Source organism: Cervus canadensis, chromosome 18 (assembly GCF_019320065.1).
Source record: "Cervus canadensis isolate Bull #8, Minnesota chromosome 18, ASM1932006v1, whole genome shotgun sequence".
NCBI lineage: Eukaryota > Metazoa > Chordata > Mammalia > Artiodactyla > Cervidae > Cervus > Cervus canadensis.
The window spans coordinates 57,166,075-57,186,733 of record NC_057403.1 but is presented as its reverse complement, the minus strand read 5'-3'; the positions used below and the strand labels follow the sequence as shown (position 1 = coordinate 57,186,733).

Sequence of the window (20,659 nt, the reverse complement as noted above, 5' to 3'; positions counted from 1 at the left end):
AGTTGGCAGAGGCCATGTTCCTCTGGCTGAGGCCCCAGCTCCCAGGGTCACCTCTCCCATAGCTGCAACTCCCCAGGGGTTTCACAGGAATGCCATCCCCGCCTCTTACCCCTGAAGTCCTAAGAGGGACAATGGCTTCTTCCTCTTGCAGCCTGCATGGTTATCCCTGGTTGGTCCTCTTATCCCTGCCCACATCTGTAAGCCAACCCTTACCCAGCTCCCATCAGTCCCCAGTTCGAGTGAGCCATCTTCTTCCTTCAGGGACCCAGCTGGCAGTCATGCTACCTTGAACTCTGCTCTTGATTCCTGCATGAGCTTAAGCAATATCCCTGAGTCCTCTCTCACCCGCTCCAGCTGCTTCTCTACCCAGCTACCAGTGTTTGGAAGCAAAACATGATCATGTTCCCAGCCTGCTTAAACATCTTGGTGGCTTTCCAGAACTCTTAGGATAAAGGTCAAAGTCATGCGTTTAACACAACCCTCAAGGCCCTGCCGAACTAGCCCCTGCCTGCCCTTCCTCTGTGTTCCAGCCACACCAGCCTCTTTCACTTCCAGATTGTTCTATGCTCCCTCCCTTTGCTGTTCTATTCTCTCTCAAGACCCCCTTTCCTGGCCAAGTTCATTCCTCTTCTGTCTTCACATCTCTGCTGAGGCAGCCTTGGGGTCAGGGAAGCTGTCATGGAAGTGCACTGTCTCCTTCCATTCATTTGTGTGATTCATCACTGACCACTGAATGACCCCCGAGAGAACGGAGACAGGGCCTGGTTTTCCCCATCACTGTACACCCTGCCCCTTAGTCAGTGTAGCCAGAGTTGACTGTCAGAACACCCTGCTGGACGACAGCCCCACAGGAGTTTGCTCTCACGCCCCCACCTGACTCGTGGCCTGAGTTCCAGGGGGGCGGACACATAGAGGCACTGCTCCCCCAGGTTCTCCAGCTGCAGGCCTCTCCAGACTGTCAGGCGCAGGGTAACAGCAGAGTCCGAGGGCGGCAGGCAGGACGGCGGAACCACCAGCTCCCTCTGGTCTGTGCGGAGCAGCTGCCTCTCAACACAGTCGCTCCACTGGGCCCAGCAGCGCCCTGAGAGAGAGAAGTGGGTCAACACAGTAATCCACCCAGGAACCTTGAACTTGACACATTCGGGTACCTTCTGGTTTGGGGTTTCTAGAAGAAATGGGTCCTTGTTAGGAAAATTGGCTCCAAATAGAGATTTTGATTTTTTTTTTTTCCAGTTCACTTTCAGGTTGCAGGAATGGTGCTACAGAAGGATGGGAAAGCTTCTGGGAAAATGACCCTTGCTTCACCCAAACTCTAAGCAAACCTGCAGGGTTTGCTGGCTTGTTCTGCATCAGTGACTTGCATTGGTGAGCAGGACAGCCTATAGCTGTAGAGGCGCTGAGAGGATAAACAGCCCCGCCTGGAGAACATTCGAGGCATCTTCTTGTTCTTGATATACGGGATTGTCCACAGCTGTCTGTCTCTGGGGGTACACTGGGGACCTGGGAGGACGAATCTCCATCTGGGAGACTGCAGATCATCTGCTTTATATCAGCTCAGTCAGTCTTTGCCTTTCAACTCTGTTGATCAATGTTTATCCACTACCCCAACTACCCTCAGTGTGTAGTCATTCACAGGACATGCCTGGGGGTCAGGTCATCAGCTCAGTCACCTAAAGTCTGTATTTGTTGTATCCTCTATTAATTCAGATAATAAGAACTAACATGCTGAAGGGTGTTGTGAGACTTGCCAGTTCATATCAAGAGATTTCAAATATTACATGACTTTTGACCCAGTTATTCCATTTCTGGGAACTTGTTGATGAAAGTAATCACAGATGCAAATAAAAATTGAACCTTGTAAGGATGTTCATTATAGCGTTGTTTTTAAGGGCAAATAATTCAAAATAAACTCAGTGTCCAAAAAGAGGGCACTGGTGAGTAAATGCCCATATAGCAACTTGACAGTCTATTATGCAGTTATGAAAATCAAGGTGCAGAAGAATATATTGACTTAAAAATATATGGGATATATTGTTCAATGAAAAAAATGGTTAACAAAAGCTATATGTACAGTATGAATGGCACTCATTTTATTTCTAAAGGAGTGTGTCCATAGGTAGGATTTATCTAAGAATCTGCCACTAATGCAGGAGGTGCAGGTTTGACCCCCAGGTTGGAAAGATGCCCCTGGAGCAGGAAATGGCAGTCCACTCCAGTATTCTTACCTGGGAAATTCCATGGACAGAGGAGCCTGGTGAACTACCGTCCACGGGGTCACAAAGAGTCAGACACAACTGAGCACATACACCTAGCTAGCTATCCCTATAAAAAGGAGAACAACCACTTCTTAAAAATAGGTGCTAGTGGTTGACAAAAAAGTTGTGTCAGAAAAGGCCTCATCATTTCCTCTTTCTAAACTGTGGCATACCAAAAGCGTGGAGGTTAAAAGAGGGATGGAGTCCAAGAGGAGAGGAGTGTTTTACCACTGACATTATTTGTGGCAATAATAAAAAAGCAGACTGACTTTTAGGATCTAATTATTGTTCCTAAATTCTCTATAGATAGTGCCTCTTCTGGTTGCCTGCCTTTAAGGCCACTGCTCTCCACACCTCCCATTTCCATGGACTTCACCATCTCTGGCACATACAAGGCACACAAAATGCTAAGCATGAATAATCCTGGTGTGAAGGTTAAGAACAGCAAAAGCTGACTGCTGTCCATCGCTTCATGATGAGATAAGATGGTTGAGAACTCTAAGACTACCTACCACATGCCCACTGGAAGCGTAAGTCCTTATCCCCATCTGGCCAGCCCAGGGTCACTGTGGTGAAAGGATCCAAGTACCGACCAGGTTCCACGTACAGCTCCATGTTCCCTTTGTCTCTCTGCAGAAGAAGCAGCTGGCCAGTGAGACACCCTCCACAGTTCCTCCCCAGAGCAGTCTGTGCAAGAGATGGCCACAGTGTAAGGTGTGGAGTGGGATGGATCACCAGGTAAGTCACTAGCCTGGTGTGGACTGGTGGCTAAGGGTTCATCATACATTCAGCTGTGTTAGCGGCAGCGGCTATGGGCCAGGCCCCGTGCTTGATGCCTAGAGATACAGGAACAGAGAGAGACCCAGCCCCTGCCCTTTCGTCTCCTCTGACTGACGGACGAGAAGACCAAGGATTAAAACGCAGAGTGCTAACTGCTGCAGTAGAGGGCGCTCAGGGGACCATGAGAATGTAGATGAGGGAGGCAGTAGGCTGAGAGCATCTGCTCCCCTGGAGGTTCTGATAGTGTCTGACTCCTGGGGTTGCTGCACATCAAATGAGAATAACAGTGATGCGTGTGCTCTTGTGCCTGGAGCAGAGAGGCTGCAGAGCTGTTAGCTCTACGCAGCAGACAGCTGGTGTTGGGGTAAGCTTCCCAGAGGACAGGACCCTGGAGCACTCTGGAAGGAGGAGGGAGGGTGAGCTGGGCAGTGACAGAGGGAACATGGATTCCAGGAAAGGGGTTGTCAGGAGTGCAGTGTGCTCCAGGATCAATTCTGGTTGGACCTGATGAAAGCTCGGGCCCAGAGGGCTTGGCCTGGGAATAACAGGAGGCTGCAACAGAGCTCAACCCCCAGGGGTCTCCATGGCCCGAGAATAAAACCCAAACACCCTTGCACCCATGTTATTTGGCTTCTGCCCATCTCAGTAATCTCCATCCTCCTCCTCCCCTGACAGCCTCAGAGCCTTCTCATCTATGCACCCAGACAGCTCTTGTTCTGCCTAACAGGGTGGCTGACTATCCTACCTTCAGGTCCCCACTTAAATGTCACTTCTTAAGAGGTCTTGTCTGGTCACATTTAATAGTACACTTATACTGTCTGTTAGTTGCTGTCATCGCACCCTATTGATTCTAGTTAGACACATCACAATTATTAATTCTTTGCTAATTTGTTAGTTAATCTCACCCAGTAAGGTTCATGAAGGCAGGGACCACACATGTTTATTCACCAGTGTATCCCCAACCCCTAATATCTGAACATTGAGCATTGTAGAGGCACAGTAAATCTTGTTGTTGAAGAAATGAATGCAAGAAAAAAGTCAACAGCAAGGTATCAAATACTTAGTCTTGCTATAAACACTAAAGTACCTAGGTCTTTTTTCTAAAATAAGCGTTAAAAGCCATGAATTTCCCTCTGAGCATTGCCTGAGCTGCATCCCAAATATTTGGATAGGCTGTATTATCACTTAGAAATATTTTAAAATATCCGTCTGACTTTTTCTTTGATCCACTGATCTTTTTTTAAAGAAGTGTGCTGTTTAATTTCCAAAATGTCTGATAGTTATCTACATATCCTAGATAACTTATTATTGATTTATTACATAGTGCTGTTGTGGTTAGAATATGCTTCATTTGATTTCAGTTCTTCTGGGCTTCTTTTTAAACAGAAGAAGCCTTATTGATTGCTAGTGGTCTGGCTGTTAGCACCAAAAGGCCCAAACCCCAGACTAAAACAGAGTACTTAGACACCTTTTTTCTTGTAAAGTTAAGTGTTTTTTAAAAATACTCACATTCTTTCTCTGGACCTTTGTTCCGGGTGGTTCTTGGAGACTGGAAGGAGCTGTGAACACAGTGGGGATGGATGTCAAACATTGGTGGTGTTTATGAGGTCACCAAAGGGCAGAGTCAGAGCATCTGCCTGTCTCTGGAAATAGTTTAGGGACACATAGCAAACATTCAGATCATAGGAAACAGGTCAGAAGCAAAACCGTCATGTTTGCCACTGGCCCAGAGATACTACTTTTGCAGGTAAGAAAGAGGTAGACAGCTGCCAGTGCACTTAAGATTTAGGTCAGACATGCAACTGTTTTCTATTAGTGTTTACCTAGCACTTGAAGGGTGAGGGTGGGAGCCCTGATTTGTAGTGCTTGTGGATTTCTGTGGTGCAAATGATCCCATAAAGGCAGATCTCAAGATGCCAAGTTGACCTCATAGAACGCAGAGTGGGGAGAGATGGGTACAACCCGCTCTGGCAGCCTGGTAGGAGTTGGACTCAGCGCACCATGGTGTGTTTCTTGATCCATTCATTGGCCTCTAACTGGCTGTGTGAACCTGGGCAGGTTAGTTACTGAGTATCAGATGCTTCATCCATAAAGCGTGGGCTTCCCAGGTGGCACTAGTGGTAAAGAATCCACCTGCCAATGCAGGAGATACAGAGACGCAGGTTTGATCCCTGGGTTGAGAGGACTCCCTCGAGTAGGAAATGGCAACCTGCTTCAGTGTTCTTGCCTGGAAAGCCATGGACAGGAGAGCCTGTGGACTATAGCCCATAGGGGCTGCAAAGAGCCGGCCACAAATGAGCGGCCGAGCACACACATCTGTGAAGAAGGCTGAAGGCAGCCCTTATTTTCAGAGCTCCAGGAGCACTGAGTGCCGTGCTGTATATATTACTGCTTGGTCATCTGTTCGTCCATAGACAATATTAGTGTGGCAAGTTTTTAAAAATGGAGCAGGCATTCTCAGGTGACGTGCTCTGAAGGTAACTGAAACGTGAGTGTGATCACTGCCTAATTAAAGTACAGTGATTAAGCTGAGCGCTTAGGGTTGGTCATTCCATGTGATTCACTAGGCCCTGGTGGCTTGGATATTTTAATATCAAGGTATTACTGATCTTTAAAAAAATTCCCTCTCAGTAAATTCTTATTCTCACAATGATAAGTTTGAAGGTCTGTAAAATTATACAAAGCAAAGCTAAAATGCTAGACCCAGAGAACTTGCTTAACCTTAAGAAGGAAGATGGTCCCTGAATAAAAAAATTCGGAGAGGTAGTTGCTACCCTGGTCCTGCCGTGAATTAACTGAGTGACTTCTTCAAAGTCAGTTAACCTCTCTGGGCCTGAAATGGCGTGTGTGAAAACTCCTAGGGGTCTGTGGACAGCTGAATGGACATCTCATGTTTTTCCTCCCATCCAGGTGTCCTTGCCACCGTCTTTTGATAGCAGCACTTACAGGTGATGTGTTTTCCCTGGGGGAGATCCCTCCGCACTCTCACCCACAGTCCTGTGGGTGGACCTGATCCTACATTAGGTTCTGGGGCAGACATGTGACCCCGGTCTGCCCTGAGTGCCACTCCCCCCGGCCTCTGCAGAAGGTCTAGGAGGGACCATGAACCAAGCTGGGACAAGTGAGAGACAGCGTCAGGACTTATGGTGGAATGTCAACAAAGAGATGCTTTTTCTCCTCGGGGTTAAGGACTGAAGCCTGGGGCCATCTTGCTACTACTTAGGAAGAGGGAATCAGACTGCAGCCAACATAGAATCAAGAGATGGAAAGAGGCAGATTTCTGAAGACATTGAGTGACTGGATCCTGCTGTGCCTAAACCCTGGACTTTTCTGAGAGTTGGTAAAATTTCCTCTTGACTTGAGCCAGTTTGAATTTTCTGCCTCTTGCTACTCAAAAGTTTTGGCAAACATGTTCAAGGCAAACTTTCAGACAGTGACATCTACTGTTGGCTGCCAACCAACAGCCTTCCTCTTGGCTGACAGAATCCATCTTCTCCCACAGGGCCTAAAAATTCTGGCTTCCCAGCATCCCTTGCATTTGGGCATATGACCCTACCTTGGCCAATGGTATTTAAAGGGAAGGTTGCTAAGGACTAGTGGAAAAGCTCCCCCCCCCCATTAAAAAGAGAGGGGGGCTTCCCTGGTGGCTCAGTAGTAATGAATCTGCCTACCGATGCAAGACACATAGGTTCGATCCCTGGTCCAGGAAAATCCCACATGCCACAAATCAACTAAGCCTGAGCACCACAGCAATTATTGAGCCCATGCTCTGGAGCCTGGGAGCTGCCACTACTGAAGCCCGTGTATCCTAGAGCCCATGCTCCACAACAAGTGATGCCACCCACCGCAATGAGAAGCCCATGCATCACAACTAGAGAGTAGAGAGTTGCTCATTGAAACTAGAGAAAAGCCTACACAACAACAAAGACCCAGCACAACCATAAATAAGTAAATAAAATTATTTTTAAAAAAGAGATGAATACAGATAAATGGGTTTCTGCTGCTGCTGGATAATCCTGGGTTGACATGTGATGTCTGGAACTGCAGCAGCCACCTTGATTACATGAGGCACAAGCCTAAGGATCAAATAAATGCTCTGAGGATGGCAGAGCAGAATGACAGATGGAGCCTGGGTCCTTGCTGGTGATATTGAGCCATTGAACCATCCCTGGAACTACTTACCTCCTAACCAATTACATGAGATAATGTGACTTGAACTTAAAGCCACTTAGGTGGGGCTTTCTATTACTTGAAGTCAAAAAGATTGTAAGTAATACAAGTTCAGATGTTTTAGAATTCTGTATCAATGGTTGGATGTTATACTGGTTACATTATTGCCTGTTTAGAGTAACCAGAGAATTCTTAATATCTGTAGAACAAAGTAAGTATTCAAAGCTCTGTTTTTGAGGGGCTCCTTTCTAGATCTGGAGCCAGTGTGGATGCCCCTAGTCACAAATTTTATACCCCTTTTCAGAAAATTCTTACCTGTGACAGTGATGCTTCCAATTTCCAAACTCAGGTTTGAGAAGGTGTCCCTCACCAGTACAGTGACCAGAAAGGTGCCTGCAATACAAAAAGTGGAGAATTATGGGCATTGTAATCAGAGGTTCAACTTACTGTGAGACAGTTCTCCCAGCCTGTGCTTCTCCAGTCCTCTGAGCGCAGCATCTGACTCTTTCATCATTGAAGCATTTAATGATTCCCTGTTGTGTGCCAGGCACAGAGCAAGGCTCTGAGGACACAGGAATGAATGAAATGTGGTCCTTGTCCTCAGGACCTTATTTTCTAGTAGGCATGTGGGGCTTTCCAGGGTAGGAATTGGCATGGGAAGCAGTGTGGGCACAGGTTAGGGGGGTTGCTTCCATCTTGGGGGAGAAAGAAATGTTTATGGGGTGTGGCACCGGCCAGAGCTGAAGTTCAAAGGATGAGTAGTCCTCATTTGCCAGATGAGAGAGGAGATTCCAGCAGAAGGGGGCCTTGACATGGCTTTAAAGGGTCAAGAGAGTGGAGAGCGGGGAGAAAGATTTGTCAGAGGATTTGGACAGAGCTGCTGCTACATGTGTATCTCCATCTTGCCCCTCATGGGGAAGGGGGGCTGGGTGCTGCCTTCTTCTCTTCTCAAGCCTGGAGAGAAGGTCTCCAGAGAGGGCCCTTGGACAGCTGGGTATGTATTCTTTGGGGCTGAGGACTCACATGTGCTGTGCTCGGCCACTCAGTCATGTCTGACTCTGTGACCCCGTGGACTGTAGCCCACCAGGCTCCTCTGCCCATGGAATTTTCCAGACAGGAATACTGGAGTGGGTTGCCAATTCCTCCCCCAGGGGATCTTCCTAACCCAGGGATTGAACCTGTGTTTCTTAATGTCTCCTGCATTAGCAGGCAGATTATTTACCACTAGCACCAACTGAGACTCCCATGGGCAATTTCTTACTCGTGGCCTTGAAGGAATGATCTATGACAGGTGGAGGGAGGGGGAAGGGAAGACAGGAAAGGTGGCATTTCTGTATTTGGGAAATGACTACAGTCGGCCGGTAGCAGCCAAGGACTGGGTGAGAATTTGCTATGGACCAGGTGTTTGCCCTTGGAAGAGGGGGCACTGGAGATGGTAGAGAGAATGAGGAGATCAGAGAGAGGTACCCTCTTGGTGACGGGAGAAGCACCAGCTGAGGCGATGTGGCCCCGAAGGAGAGGCATTACCCCCACCCCAGGAGCCTGTGGAAGCTCCCAAGAGAGGTAGCTGCAAACACCTGCAGGGCCCCAAGAGCAGGGCTGGCGCCATCACGTGACGGCCTTCTGTTCCTACCCGGTGTCCTTTCCCTTCCCTCGTATCCTTCCTCCTGGAGGCATCCAGTCTGTTCTCGTGGGAGGAGAAGACTGCTTATCATCTGAGAGTGAGTCGGAAAGTCAGAGGGTGTACTGAGATTTTAATCTCTCACCCCCTACTGAGTAACTTTAAAGGGGACAAAAAATTAATTTGCATTTGAACTATAGCCTCTGTATTGTATTTTCCATTGTCATTCCATTTTATTTCCAGATTCTTGCTGTTCCAATCTGTATCCTTCAGTACCTGGCAAAATTGCAGTTTTTCTCTTCTTGACTCTATCATTCCTTCTGCCATCTCTCTCTCTCTCTCTCTTTTTTTTAAACCAACTCCGTTGCTAAGGGCATGGTGGCCCACACCTGTACCTCATTACCTGACCTTCTCACACATGTCTGAGGTCCAGGCAGGGGACCTGGGTGGGCTGGAGACTCTGCAGCCTTCATCACATTCCTGCCTGCTGACCTCACCACACTGGCCTCAAAGAGCTCTGTTCTTTCCAGATTAATTGCACGTCAGCTGTGGCTTCCTGCCCTGGCTGGTGCCAGCCAGTCTGCTGCCCTGTCATCTATTCCCGCCAGCATCCCGACACTTCCTTTCTTGTCCCTCTGTTTCCCACCCTGTAGTTTTTACCAGTCTCTCTCCCCACAGGGCATGGACTGCAGTTTCCCGAAACACATTCTCCTCTAGAAATGATGGGAGAGATCCAAGTGCGCCTGCTCACGTCCAGTGATTCTCCATGGGGGTGATTCTGCTCTCTAGGGCGCAGTTAGCAGTGACTGAAGACATTTGTAGTGGGTGCAGGCCAGGGATTCTGCTAAACATCCTATGATGCACAGGACTGTCCCAACAACAAAGAATTATCTGGTTCCAAATGTCAGGAGGGGGCTTCCCTGGCTCCTGGGAAAGGTTGAGCGCAGGAGAAGGGGGCGGCAGAGAATAAATTGGTTGGACGGCATCACTGACTCAATGGACGTGAGTTTGAGTAAACTCCAGACAGTGGAGGACAGGGAAGCCTGGAGTGCTGCAATCCATGGGGTCTCAAAGAGTCGGACATGATCGAGCGACTGAACAACAAAATGTCAGAAGTGCCGGAGTTGAGAATCCCTATAACTATAAGCTCCATGACTGAAGATGGCCTCTGTCTCTTCCTTATTTTGTGACCTCAACTGGATGCTGTGAACCACATTTGTGTCTTGGACATATGAAGAAACTGGCTAAGAGGACCCTAGACACCAAGTTGGGAAGGGAAGATGAGGGAGGTTTGGAAGGGGAGCCACACACCCCAAATACCTTCAAGAGGAACCGCCACATGGTAAGTCCCAAATGACCCTCTGAGGTTCTCTTTCTCATAGGAGAAGGTTGTATTGAGTCCTGCCACCTCAAAGGTCAAACCCTCTGGGATGCCGTGAGCCACCGAGACGTTGACTAGTAGGTCCTGTCCAAGCTCCAAGTGGTCAGAAGCCAAGGAGGCCTGAAGCCCCGACAGAGCCTCCACGAAGTGGACAGTGATGTTTCTGGAGGGGGTGGAGGTGGTGGTGTCGCTGGTGGCTCGGATCTCCAGGTAGTGCATCCCTGGGCCCATTTGGCGCTGGACTCCTCTGTCCAGGGTCAGGTTGTACGGCAGCGGGCCCCTCTGCGTGGTGAACTCAGCCAGGGTTGTGTTACCTGACAGCACGGTGTAAGTCACCCCTGTTCCTAGGTGGAGTAAGAAACATTTAAGGATGTCAGTAACAACATGCAGTAGGTTATACTGAGATAGTTCAGGCTCCAGTTCAGACTGTGAAGTCAGAGTCCACGTATCCACATAGACGTGGATATAAAGATGTATGTACGGGTATATCCTCCCCCAGCTAATTAACACTGATCTCTGAGTATTGGGTTCACAAGTGATTTTTCTTTCGGGGTCCTCACTGCTCACCTGCATAGTCTTAATTATTTCCATCTCCCTGACTGGCCACCTGAAACCCTGCCCAATGAGAGAACTCAGCCCATTCACATTAAGATAGGGCTCCCTTACAGCTTGGGGGTGGTTGTGCTACCTGGATGCTAAATATTGTGGTTGACTCTTAAAATATGATTTAAGCCCCCAAATTAATATTCTTTCCAATAGAAACCAAGCTAGTGTGTTTCTTTTTTGAGTGATGGTGATGTTGATGGAGGTGATGATGGTGGTGATAGCCCTCTGAGAACACGAACCTTGACTTTCATGTTTATTGCTGCCTTCCCCATATCTGGCAAAGAGTAGTCACTCAATTATATTTGTAGAATGAAAAAAAGATTGTCTCAAGCTTTCCCAGGTGCACCTAGGTTGCATCTTCAGCCAACCAGCACACCAGAACAGAAAGGAGCCCCAAGCACTGTGTTTAAAGTCCGGTTATAGCTCCATGAAGTTGCTGCTCTGAGTGAGGCTCCAGGGGGTGTGAGGTTGGGCTGAGACCTGTCCTCCTCCCCACAGCTCTGTGCCGCTCAGTGGCCTCTGTCCAGATCTCAGACTGGACCTGTGCCTTGAGGAAAGATGCTGCTTCGGATGAGGTCAGGTCTTGGTTAGAAGGGTTCTCTATGGACAGAAGGGGTGATACGCAAAGTATTTAGCAACTGCCATTGCATGGGCACTAACAAAGTAGAATGATGTCCTGATAAATCAGAATGGACACTGTGACCAATCGAAATGGATGCTGTGACCAATTAGAAGGACATTGTGACCAATGAGAAATATTGCTGTGACCAGCTGGAATGAATGCCATGACCAATCAGAATGGATACCATGACCAATCAGAATGGACATGATGACCACGCAGAATGGCCTCTGTGACCAGTGAGAAGGGAAACGGAGCAACCAGATGTATGCCAGCCGTAACAGCTGCTGCAGCTGTGCCAGTGTGTGCCGCTGAATGTTAGCTTGAACTGGGGCAGTGTGATTGTGCCAGGCTGGTCAGTGCTGGCTGAGCTGAGATGCGCTCAGGCCCAGCTGGTAGCCCTCACACTCCTCTTTACATTCCCCCAACGGGGTGGCTTGGAGGTCCATTTCTTGCAACGGGACATGGGCATGCCAAGGATCTTTAGGAGGCTAGTTGCCCTCACTAGTCTTGTGACTTAGGCCAAATTTCTAAACATTTCTTCCCTTTCTCCCTTTGTAAAATATACTGGGTAGACTAGTATATATATAGCACTTAGACCAGGTTCTGGTATACACTAGGTGCTAGATAAATGAATGGCTGAAAAAACTGACTCCATAAATCATTGCTCTTAGTATTTATTGAAGCCTGGGAGGTGGATGGATAGATTTGGGGCAAATCAAGGTTGCCTTGATCTTGACCATTTCTGCAGACTCACCTCCATCAAGCTCCACCTGAACCCACAGAGGGTCCCCGAAGACTGCCCGGCAGAAGGGGCTGGCTCCTGATGTAGTCAGGCCAGAGCACCCAGTCACACGGAGCCTGTCTGTGTTGTCTTGAATCATCACTTGCTTCTGAGCCATCACATGCCACTCGCTGGTCGAACACTCAGCAAACACGGTGAAATCCCCAGGGGCTGTGAATTGGTGGGTCACTCTGCTGGACAGACTGCCATCAACAGTCAGAAACGTTGCCAGTGTTGGGCTCACACAAATACATGATTCACACGTGTACACACATGTACTCACCCACGGCACATCTTCCCTGCTCTGCAAGGATAAAAGGAATGAAGAAAAATATGCTACACAACTAAGCCAGGGCTCAGTGTTCACAAAGGTTACATTAAGACTCCCAAAGCAAATGAGAAGTGGAAGAAATAGCTCTGACTAACCAGGGAGCCAAATATTTGGCTGTGAGTCTGTTCTCTGCCATTTACTGCCTCTGTGGTTCATAGAAACCCCCTCTTTGGGCCTTCTTGTTTAGTCTGTAAAATACTGTGCCCAGTCTACCTCTCTGAGCTTTCTTTTCCCATCTGTAAAATGGGATCAGAGTCCAAACATATCAGAATTGTGGCTGTTTTGCTTCTCATTTTCCCGAGGGGACTAATTTAAATCTCTAAAATGGCCCAAAAAGATCCTCATCACCTCCCTTCCTGTCCCTCTCCTCAGCCCCTGCCACACTCCCCTTCTCTGACTATCCTAGTAGCTCAGACCTCTTTCCAGTTCATAGGACTTGTCACCTCTTCCCCATCCAAAGGCCAGTAAGCATGCTGTTCTTTGCAGGGAAAACTCCTGCCCTTCTCTCTGCTCATACTTTTGGTCTTCCTTCAGTTCTCATTTTAAACATTGCCTCCTCTGGGAAGTTCTCCTAGATTCCCTTTATAGACACTGTAGCTTCACTGCTTCTCCTGGGTGACCCTTGCTTACTCACTGTCCTTCTTCTCTGCAGGGCTGTCAGTGCAGATAGTATCTGTTTAGGTCTCCCTTTATACCTGGCACCAGCACAGCACCTAGCACATAACAAATGCTTGAGAAATAGTTTACAAAAGGACACAGTTGTGAAAAAGCTTGGAGAACAGTGACCTGATTCTTAGTGCCAACCAAGATGGAGTTAGCCCATGATAGCCTGTTTCTTCATTAATGTACAACTAAGATGCTGGGAGAACACAAAAACGATGAGAGGACCTTGAAAAGGAAACACCAGCAGGCAGATTGAGGACAAAAGTAAAAGCTCTAAGAATCATCCATAAAGATGGGAGTTTCCTGTTTTCCTTCTTTCCTTTTTTTTTAAGTCCCTTTTATCTTTTGACTTTGTCCCAGTGGTAGTCTGAGTCATGGTACTGCACAGTGAGTAAAGAAAACAAAAACCTGAAGAGAAATCCCTTCTGTTAGCCAGAGGGCCAGAGAAAGGGGCCTAGTGAGTCTGAGAGTACAGAGGAAATACCCATTTTTTGTTTCGTGTTGTTTCTCTTTTCTTCTCTCCTGTCCCCATCCCAAGCTCTCCTCTCTCTTGGAGCTGCATGGACTGTGTGGGATGATGCAGAAATACCTAAGAGAAAACTGATCTTTCTATCCAGAGGAACCATGGAAAGGGGACTGTGGAAGCTGGAGATTGTAGGGAAAGTCCTGAAAAGGAGAGAAGAGAATTCCCTAATTCTGCGTGTGACCTAGCATGAATCATGAGTTCACCCGTAATGTGTGCACGTGCAGAACAGACCCAAAGAAACATAGTAAAAGCCTTTAGTAAAGGACTGAACTACAAGGTAAACCAGCACCCCAAGTGGCACATGAGTGGAACAGAACCTGACAGCTTTGGAAACTGAACTGGTGTGCGAATCTCTGCTCATAGAAGGCAGGTCAGAATGTGTGGTCTGCATCTAATTGAGTTGGTTGTCTGCTAAAATAAAACAAACAAAATATTAACATTTTCCAGAGCATTTTAAAAAGAACACAGAGGAAAAAAAAAAAAAAAAGAACACAGAGTCTTGGAACCTACTACCCAAAATGTTCAGAATACAATTCAAAATTGCCTGATACACAAAGAACAAGGAAAATGTGACCAAATTTCAGGGAAAATCATCGATATATGTCAGCTCTGAGATGACTCAGATATTGAAATTACCAAAGACTTTAACCCAGGGATTATAACCATGCTCCACAAAGTAAAAGGAAATCCTCTTGAAATGAATGAAAAGATAGACATTCTCAGCAGGGAAGTATAAACCATTAAAAGCCAAATGGAAATTTTAGAAATGAAAAGCACAATGTATGAAACAAAAGACTCCTTGGATGGATTTAATAGCAGGATAGAGACAGAAGAGGAAAAAGTCACCTAATAACCTAAAGATAGAGCAGGAGGAATTGTCCAACCTAGAGAACACAGAGGGAAAAGAGATTAAATTTGTTGAAATGAGTAGAATGTCTGCAATTTGTGAAACAATATCTAAAAGGTAAACATTTGTGTTATTTTAGCACCAGAGAGAAAGAGCTTGGTGTAGAAAAATATATTTGAAGAAATAATGGCTGAAATTTTTCCAGATTTGGCAAAACACATAAATTCAAAGATTCGAGAAGTTCTATGAAACCAAATGTAGACAAAAAACAAACAAGCAAAAAAACTCAAAGCACGCCCACACAATTGCTGAATAGCTTGAAAATCAAAAGAATAAAAAGAAAATCTCAAAATCGTGCTGAAGAAAAATGATACACTGCATATATAGAGGGGCTTCCCAGGTGGCACTATTGAAAAAGAAACTGCCTGCCAATGCAGGAGATGTAAAAAACACGGTTTGGATCCCTGGGTTAGGAAGATACCCTGGAGAAGGGCATGGCAACCCACTCCAGCGTTCTTGCCTGAAGAATCCCATGGACAGAGGAGCCTGGAGGACTGCAGTCCACAGGGTCACAAAGAGTTGGACACAGCTGAAGTGACTTGCCTCCCACATACAGAGGAAACAGTGATTTGAATGACTGTAGATTTCTTTGGAAACTGTGGAGGTCAGAGACAGTGAATGACATCTTCAAAAGGCAAAAAAAACTGTCAACACATAATTCTATAGCCGGCAAAAGTATCTTCCAGGAATTAAAGCAAAATAAACACATTATCAGGAATAAAGAAATTCTCTAAGAGACTTTGTTGCTGTAAAATCTACTTTAAAGGAAATGCTGAAGGAAGTTTTTCCAGCTGAGGGGAAATGATATCAGAGGGAAACTTGGAACTTCAGGAGTGAAGGGAGAGCACAAGAAAAGGTAAATGTCTTGGTAAATGTAGACTATTTTTTTCCTCTTAAGTTCTTTGATATATGCATAACTGTTGAAAGGGCTTTTCAATGTATATAAGTGCCCTACAATTGACAATTATAACATAAAAGATGGAAGGCAAAGGAAACCATATGCTAATAAGGCCTTAACATTTTACCTGAAGTGGTAAAATATTAACTCTAAGTGAATATTTACCACTGAGAGTTAATAAAGTGAAAGTTTAGATATATATATATATATATATATATATTATAATCCCCAAAGAAACTACTTAAAACGTTATCCAAATAAGTGTTACCAAAAAGCCAATAAATAAGCAAAAATAGAATACTGAAAATATTCAAATTATTCAAAAGAGGGCAAGAAAGGAGAGAAACAAGGGGGAAGTAAACAGAGGGTACAAATAGAACACAAATAACAAAATAACAGACCTAAATCTAACTATATCAATAATTACATCAATTGTAAATGGTCTAAACATAGCAATTATTATGCCAGACAGGATTGAATAAAAACCAAGACTCAACCACATGCTGTCTACTAGATGCCCACTTTAAATATAACAATATGGCTAGGTTAAGAGTAAAAAGATAAAGATGTAACAGTAAACACTAATCAAAAGAATTCTGGAGTGTCCATTAATATCAAACAATGTAGATTTCAGAATAAAAAAGCTCTTACTCTTTATAGAAATGTGAGGGATAGCTTTGAATCTAGCCCATTTTTTAGCAATCCATCTGGAAGAAGCAATTTATTTCATTCTCTAAACTCTGATGCCAACTGAAATTGCTCAGGACTAAAAAGCAGGGAAATGGATTTTTTTCCCCTGATTTCTCTCTCAGTGATCTCACCCAAGGGAGAAGAGCACAAAGTGGTGTAGTAACTGCTGCCACCAAAGAGAAGCTGTGCTCGGAGTACAAAACAACGGAGACAAGAACTTAAGTTTAATAATCCTCTGACCCAGCAATTCCACTCCTGGGTGTAAGCCCAACAGAAATGTGTACATATATGCTTGAAAAGTCACTTAGTGGAGTGTTCACAGCTGCACAAGTTGTATTAATAATAGTCCAAATGTGAAACCATCCCTATGCATATCAGTGCTAGAACGAATAGAGGACTATCATACAACAGAGTGTTATATGGCAATGAGAAAAAAGAAACCATAGTTATACACAACAACATGGGTCAATCTCAGGAACATGCTTATTGAGCAGAAGTAGGACACAAAAGAAAATATACTTCATGGTAATATTTATATAATCTTCAAACAGATCACAGTATTCAATGATGTTAGAAATCAGTATCCTTGGTGGCGCCCTGGAGGATTTCTGGGGGGGCGGGCCATGTTTTGTTTCTTGATCTGGATGCTGGTTATATGCCTGAGTTTATTGTGTAAAAAATTAATTGAGCTGTATCTTCTGTATCTTCTTGTGTGCTTTTCTGTACACACCTTGTACCTCCATAAAATGTTTAAAAATTAGTTCAAGACTCCCTCACTTACTGACTTGTATACGTTGCTTTGATATTTGACATGACTGGAATACAGTTTAATGGAAAGGGAAGGTCGCCCTCCAGACGCAGAGGTGTCCAGAGGTGACTTGAAATAGACCCAAGAATAACAGCAATGCCCGGATCTGCCAGTAGGTGGCACTGAGTTATCCAGCACTAGGACAAACTTCACTTTATGCTAATTGTCCCTTAAGGCATGTAATATAATTTCAGAAATGTAGAAAGTTGCCGGTGACAAGCAAAGAAACAAAACAGCTTGCCATGCAAATGAACACCAGACATGGGGGTGCAAGGCAAGCATTCAAAGGAGAAATCCTTTGACTAAACTATGATGTTTCTGTTTGAGGATCCTATACTGTTTAGTTGGTAAGTTGGGTCTGATTCTTTTGCAGCCCCATGGACTGTAGCCTGCCAGGCTCCCCTGTCCATGGGGTTTCCCTGGCAGGAATACTGGAGTGGGTTGCCATTTCCTTTTCCAGAGGATCTTCCCAATCCAGGGATAGAACCATTGTTTCCTGCGCTGGCAGGGGGATTCTTCACTGCTGAGCCCCTGGGAGAGCCCTCCTATCCCATTAACTCAGCTGATTTATCTGGTATGGAAATGAATGGTCCGATTTAAAAAGCGCACCTCATACTCTAATGAGGAGTTAAGCAAAAATAGGAGTCTGTACAAACACATTTTAAAAGAGTATAGTGACATTCATGCAAAGTATGTGACTTCTGTACACTTAAAATTCATGCTATTTTCACACTGTGAATTGAGCGCTGAGGCTGCTAGTGCAGATAAGAGAGCATCAGAAATATATCTCCTAATGTTAAAAAAAAAATCATAGAAGAAGGTGAGTGGGTAGTTTCAAGGTCTAACAAATCTTTAAAGTAGACAAAATTGGATTATTTGGGTGGGGTGATGGTGAAGGGTGTCATTATCTATTTCTTTCGAAAGAGAAAAAAAAATACCAGTAACTTTTACTTACAGGACTGCCCAGAGGGATTGCAAATGTAAAGCATTGCTTATGCTGTTTCTCTTAGATTATGAAAAAAATTAATCAGAGAATTCCAGAGAGTAATATGATAAATACCCTTGAATTCACCATCCTGAGTGGACAAATATTTGCACTTTTGTCCCACTTGCTCCAGTTTTTAATTATATTTGTATGTCACTGAAATATCCTTGTGTAACTAAAGACCTTAGCAGGGTTATAGTCAGTCAATTTTAACTTATGCCAAATACAATTTGTATGAAATTTGGGAGGTGAAAGATTGTGTAACATAGCATTTCTTGTTTTATTAATGAAATACTAGCAAATGGGAAGAAACCCACAGAATAATGCCTTGGATATTTCTATCATTTAAATGTTTTTCCCCCACAAAGCATCTTCATGTATAATTTATTTTATTCTGTGAAACTGTTAACACATTATTGACCAGAAACATATTAACAACACAGGTATTAATTTCGACAAAAATTCCCTGGTCAATAAATGTGTTAAGATTGCCATCAATATAAATGTGATAGGGAAGGAAATGGAAACCCAGGTATTATCTCTGCATCTTAAATTGTATCTGGGATAAGAAGCCCAGCCTCTAGACACAGTTTATTTGGCAGCATGGCACAATGCCTGAGACCCCAGAGGATTTCTGAGCTTGAGAACCCAGCACACTCACTGGACCAGATCTGGGCTGTGGGCAGGGCTTGCCCTTCGTTTGCCCCCGCCCACCCAGGCCTTTCAGGAAGGCCAGGTACCCGCGTGGTTGGATTCAGAAACCTAGCCTCACGAGGTAGAACCAGAGATGTTTCAGGGTTAGGTGAGGGGCTTGTGGGCCTCCATGATTTCCCTGAGGATCCTTGTTGAACTGGGGCCCCTGAAATGAACCAGAACCCAAGGAGGACCTGGAACTGATGGGGCAGCCCTCTGGCTGGGGCACCCAGCAGGGCAGAATGGAGCTCACTCAGGCCCAGGTGGGACTCTGAGACGTTACGAATTGTGTGCAGCTGCCATCAGGTTGGGGAGGCACTCTTTCCTGCAGGAGGCAGCACCCGATGCCCTCGGGCCCTGATGCGGCAAGCATCAAGTGTTCTCCACTGGGGCCTAAGAGCCAGGGCTTTGATTCCCAGGCGGTCCTGACTTACCTAGCTGTGCTGCCACTCACTAGCTGCATGGCTTGAGCAAGGCTACCGAACTCTCTAAGCCTCAACAGCTTTGTCTGTAAAACAAGATAATCACTATCTAGCTCAGCACTGTCCAACAGAAACTGTGAGCCACATGTGTCATTATAAAGTTTCTAAGGGTCACATTGAAAAACGTGAGAAGGAACAGGTGAAATTAATTTTAATAATTTATTTCCTTTAACCTGATGCTTTTGAACTGTGATGTTGGAGAAGACTCTTGAGAGTCCCTTGGACAGCAAGGAGATCAAACCAGTCCATCCTAAAGGAGATCAGTCCTGAATATTCACTGCAAGGACTGATGCTGAAGCTGAAGCTCCAATACTTTGGCTACCTGATTCGAAGAACTGACTCATTGGTAAAGACCCTGATGCTGGGAAAGATTGAAGGCGGGAGGATAAGGACACGACATAGGATGAGATGGTTGGATGGCATCACCAACTCAATGGACATGAGTTTGAGCAAGCTCCAGGAGATGGTGATGGACAGGGAGGCCTGGCATGCTGCAGTCCATGGGGTTGCAAAGACCTGGACACGACTGAGTGACTGAACTGAACTGAACCTCATAGATCCATAACACTATCATTTCTATGTATGTGTGGATGCTTGCTAAGTCACTTTAGTCATGTCCAACTCTTTGCAACCCTGTGGACTGTAGCCCAAGAGGCTCCTCTGTCCAGGAGATTCTCTGCGAAAACACTCTGAAGTGGATTGCTGTGCCTGCCTCCAGGACATCTTCCTGACCCAGGGATCAAACCCACGTCTCTTATGTCTCCTGCATTGGTGGGTGGGTTCTTTACCACTGGCGCTGCCTGGGGACAGCCCATTTCTATGTATAAACAATATCAAAATGTCATTTAGGAGATATTTTACACTCTTTGGTGGGAAGGGAGCTACGTCTTCAATACTCCATGTGTATTTACATTTACAGCACATCTCAATTGAGAGCTGCCTTATTCCAAGGGCCCAGTAGCTCATATGGTGAGTGGCTATTATATTGGACAACATAACTTTAGCTCATGAGGTTGTGAGGATTAAGTGAAATCATGTATGAAAGCTGCTTAGCTGCACTATTATTAATAAAGCTACTATTACTTTTATTATCCTTATCAATAAAAAGCATTCCTACCCCCAGGTGAGCATCTTCTTCACCCCATTACTGACTCCTTGGACAGTGACTCAGGGAAGATTCTACTGAGTCAAGCCGAAAGGACCCAGCTCTCCATGACTGTTGGAGTGACATTCACTGAGAAAACCTGTGAACATCATTCTTCCCATTTCCATATGTATGCCACTTTGTACTGTGGTTCTGACATGCCTTCTGTCAACAGGTGGAAACTATTTCTCTGGCCGTGGAAGTTGCTTTGGCCAATGGGAAAATTAGAAAATGTGACATAGGTAGTGATTCAGAAATGCTTGCATGTTGCGCTTTGCTTTCATTCATTGCTGGAGACTCTTCTGCCACCATGCAC

The 20,659-nt window shown here is 45.4% G+C and overlaps 2 protein-coding genes across 2 annotated transcripts in view; one reads left to right on the top strand and one right to left on the bottom strand.

Annotated features, from left to right (window-relative positions):
* The window catches only part of BCO1 (beta-carotene oxygenase 1), an 88,285-nt gene that overhangs the window by 3,459 nt on the left and 64,167 nt on the right, over positions 1 to 20,659 (top strand). The window contains 4 exon segments of the mRNA XM_043436672.1: positions 1,234 to 1,365; positions 2,562 to 2,785; positions 2,892 to 2,993; positions 9,505 to 15,499. The gene's annotated coding sequence lies outside the window, so the exon portion shown is untranslated.
* The window catches only part of PKD1L2 (polycystin 1 like 2), a 112,823-nt gene that overhangs the window by 71,452 nt on the left and 20,712 nt on the right, over positions 1 to 20,659 (bottom strand). Inside the window, exons 6-11 of the mRNA XM_043437182.1 lie at positions 12,190 to 12,419; positions 10,147 to 10,551; positions 7,521 to 7,598; positions 4,545 to 4,594; positions 2,768 to 2,885; positions 874 to 1,081 (exon numbers count right to left, since the gene is read on the bottom strand). Of these exons, the coding sequence (XP_043293117.1) occupies positions 874 to 1,081; positions 2,768 to 2,885; positions 4,545 to 4,594; positions 7,521 to 7,598; positions 10,147 to 10,551; positions 12,190 to 12,419 (1,089 nt within the window). The remainder of the gene's footprint in view (positions 1 to 873; positions 1,082 to 2,767; positions 2,886 to 4,544; positions 4,595 to 7,520; positions 7,599 to 10,146; positions 10,552 to 12,189; positions 12,420 to 20,659) is intronic.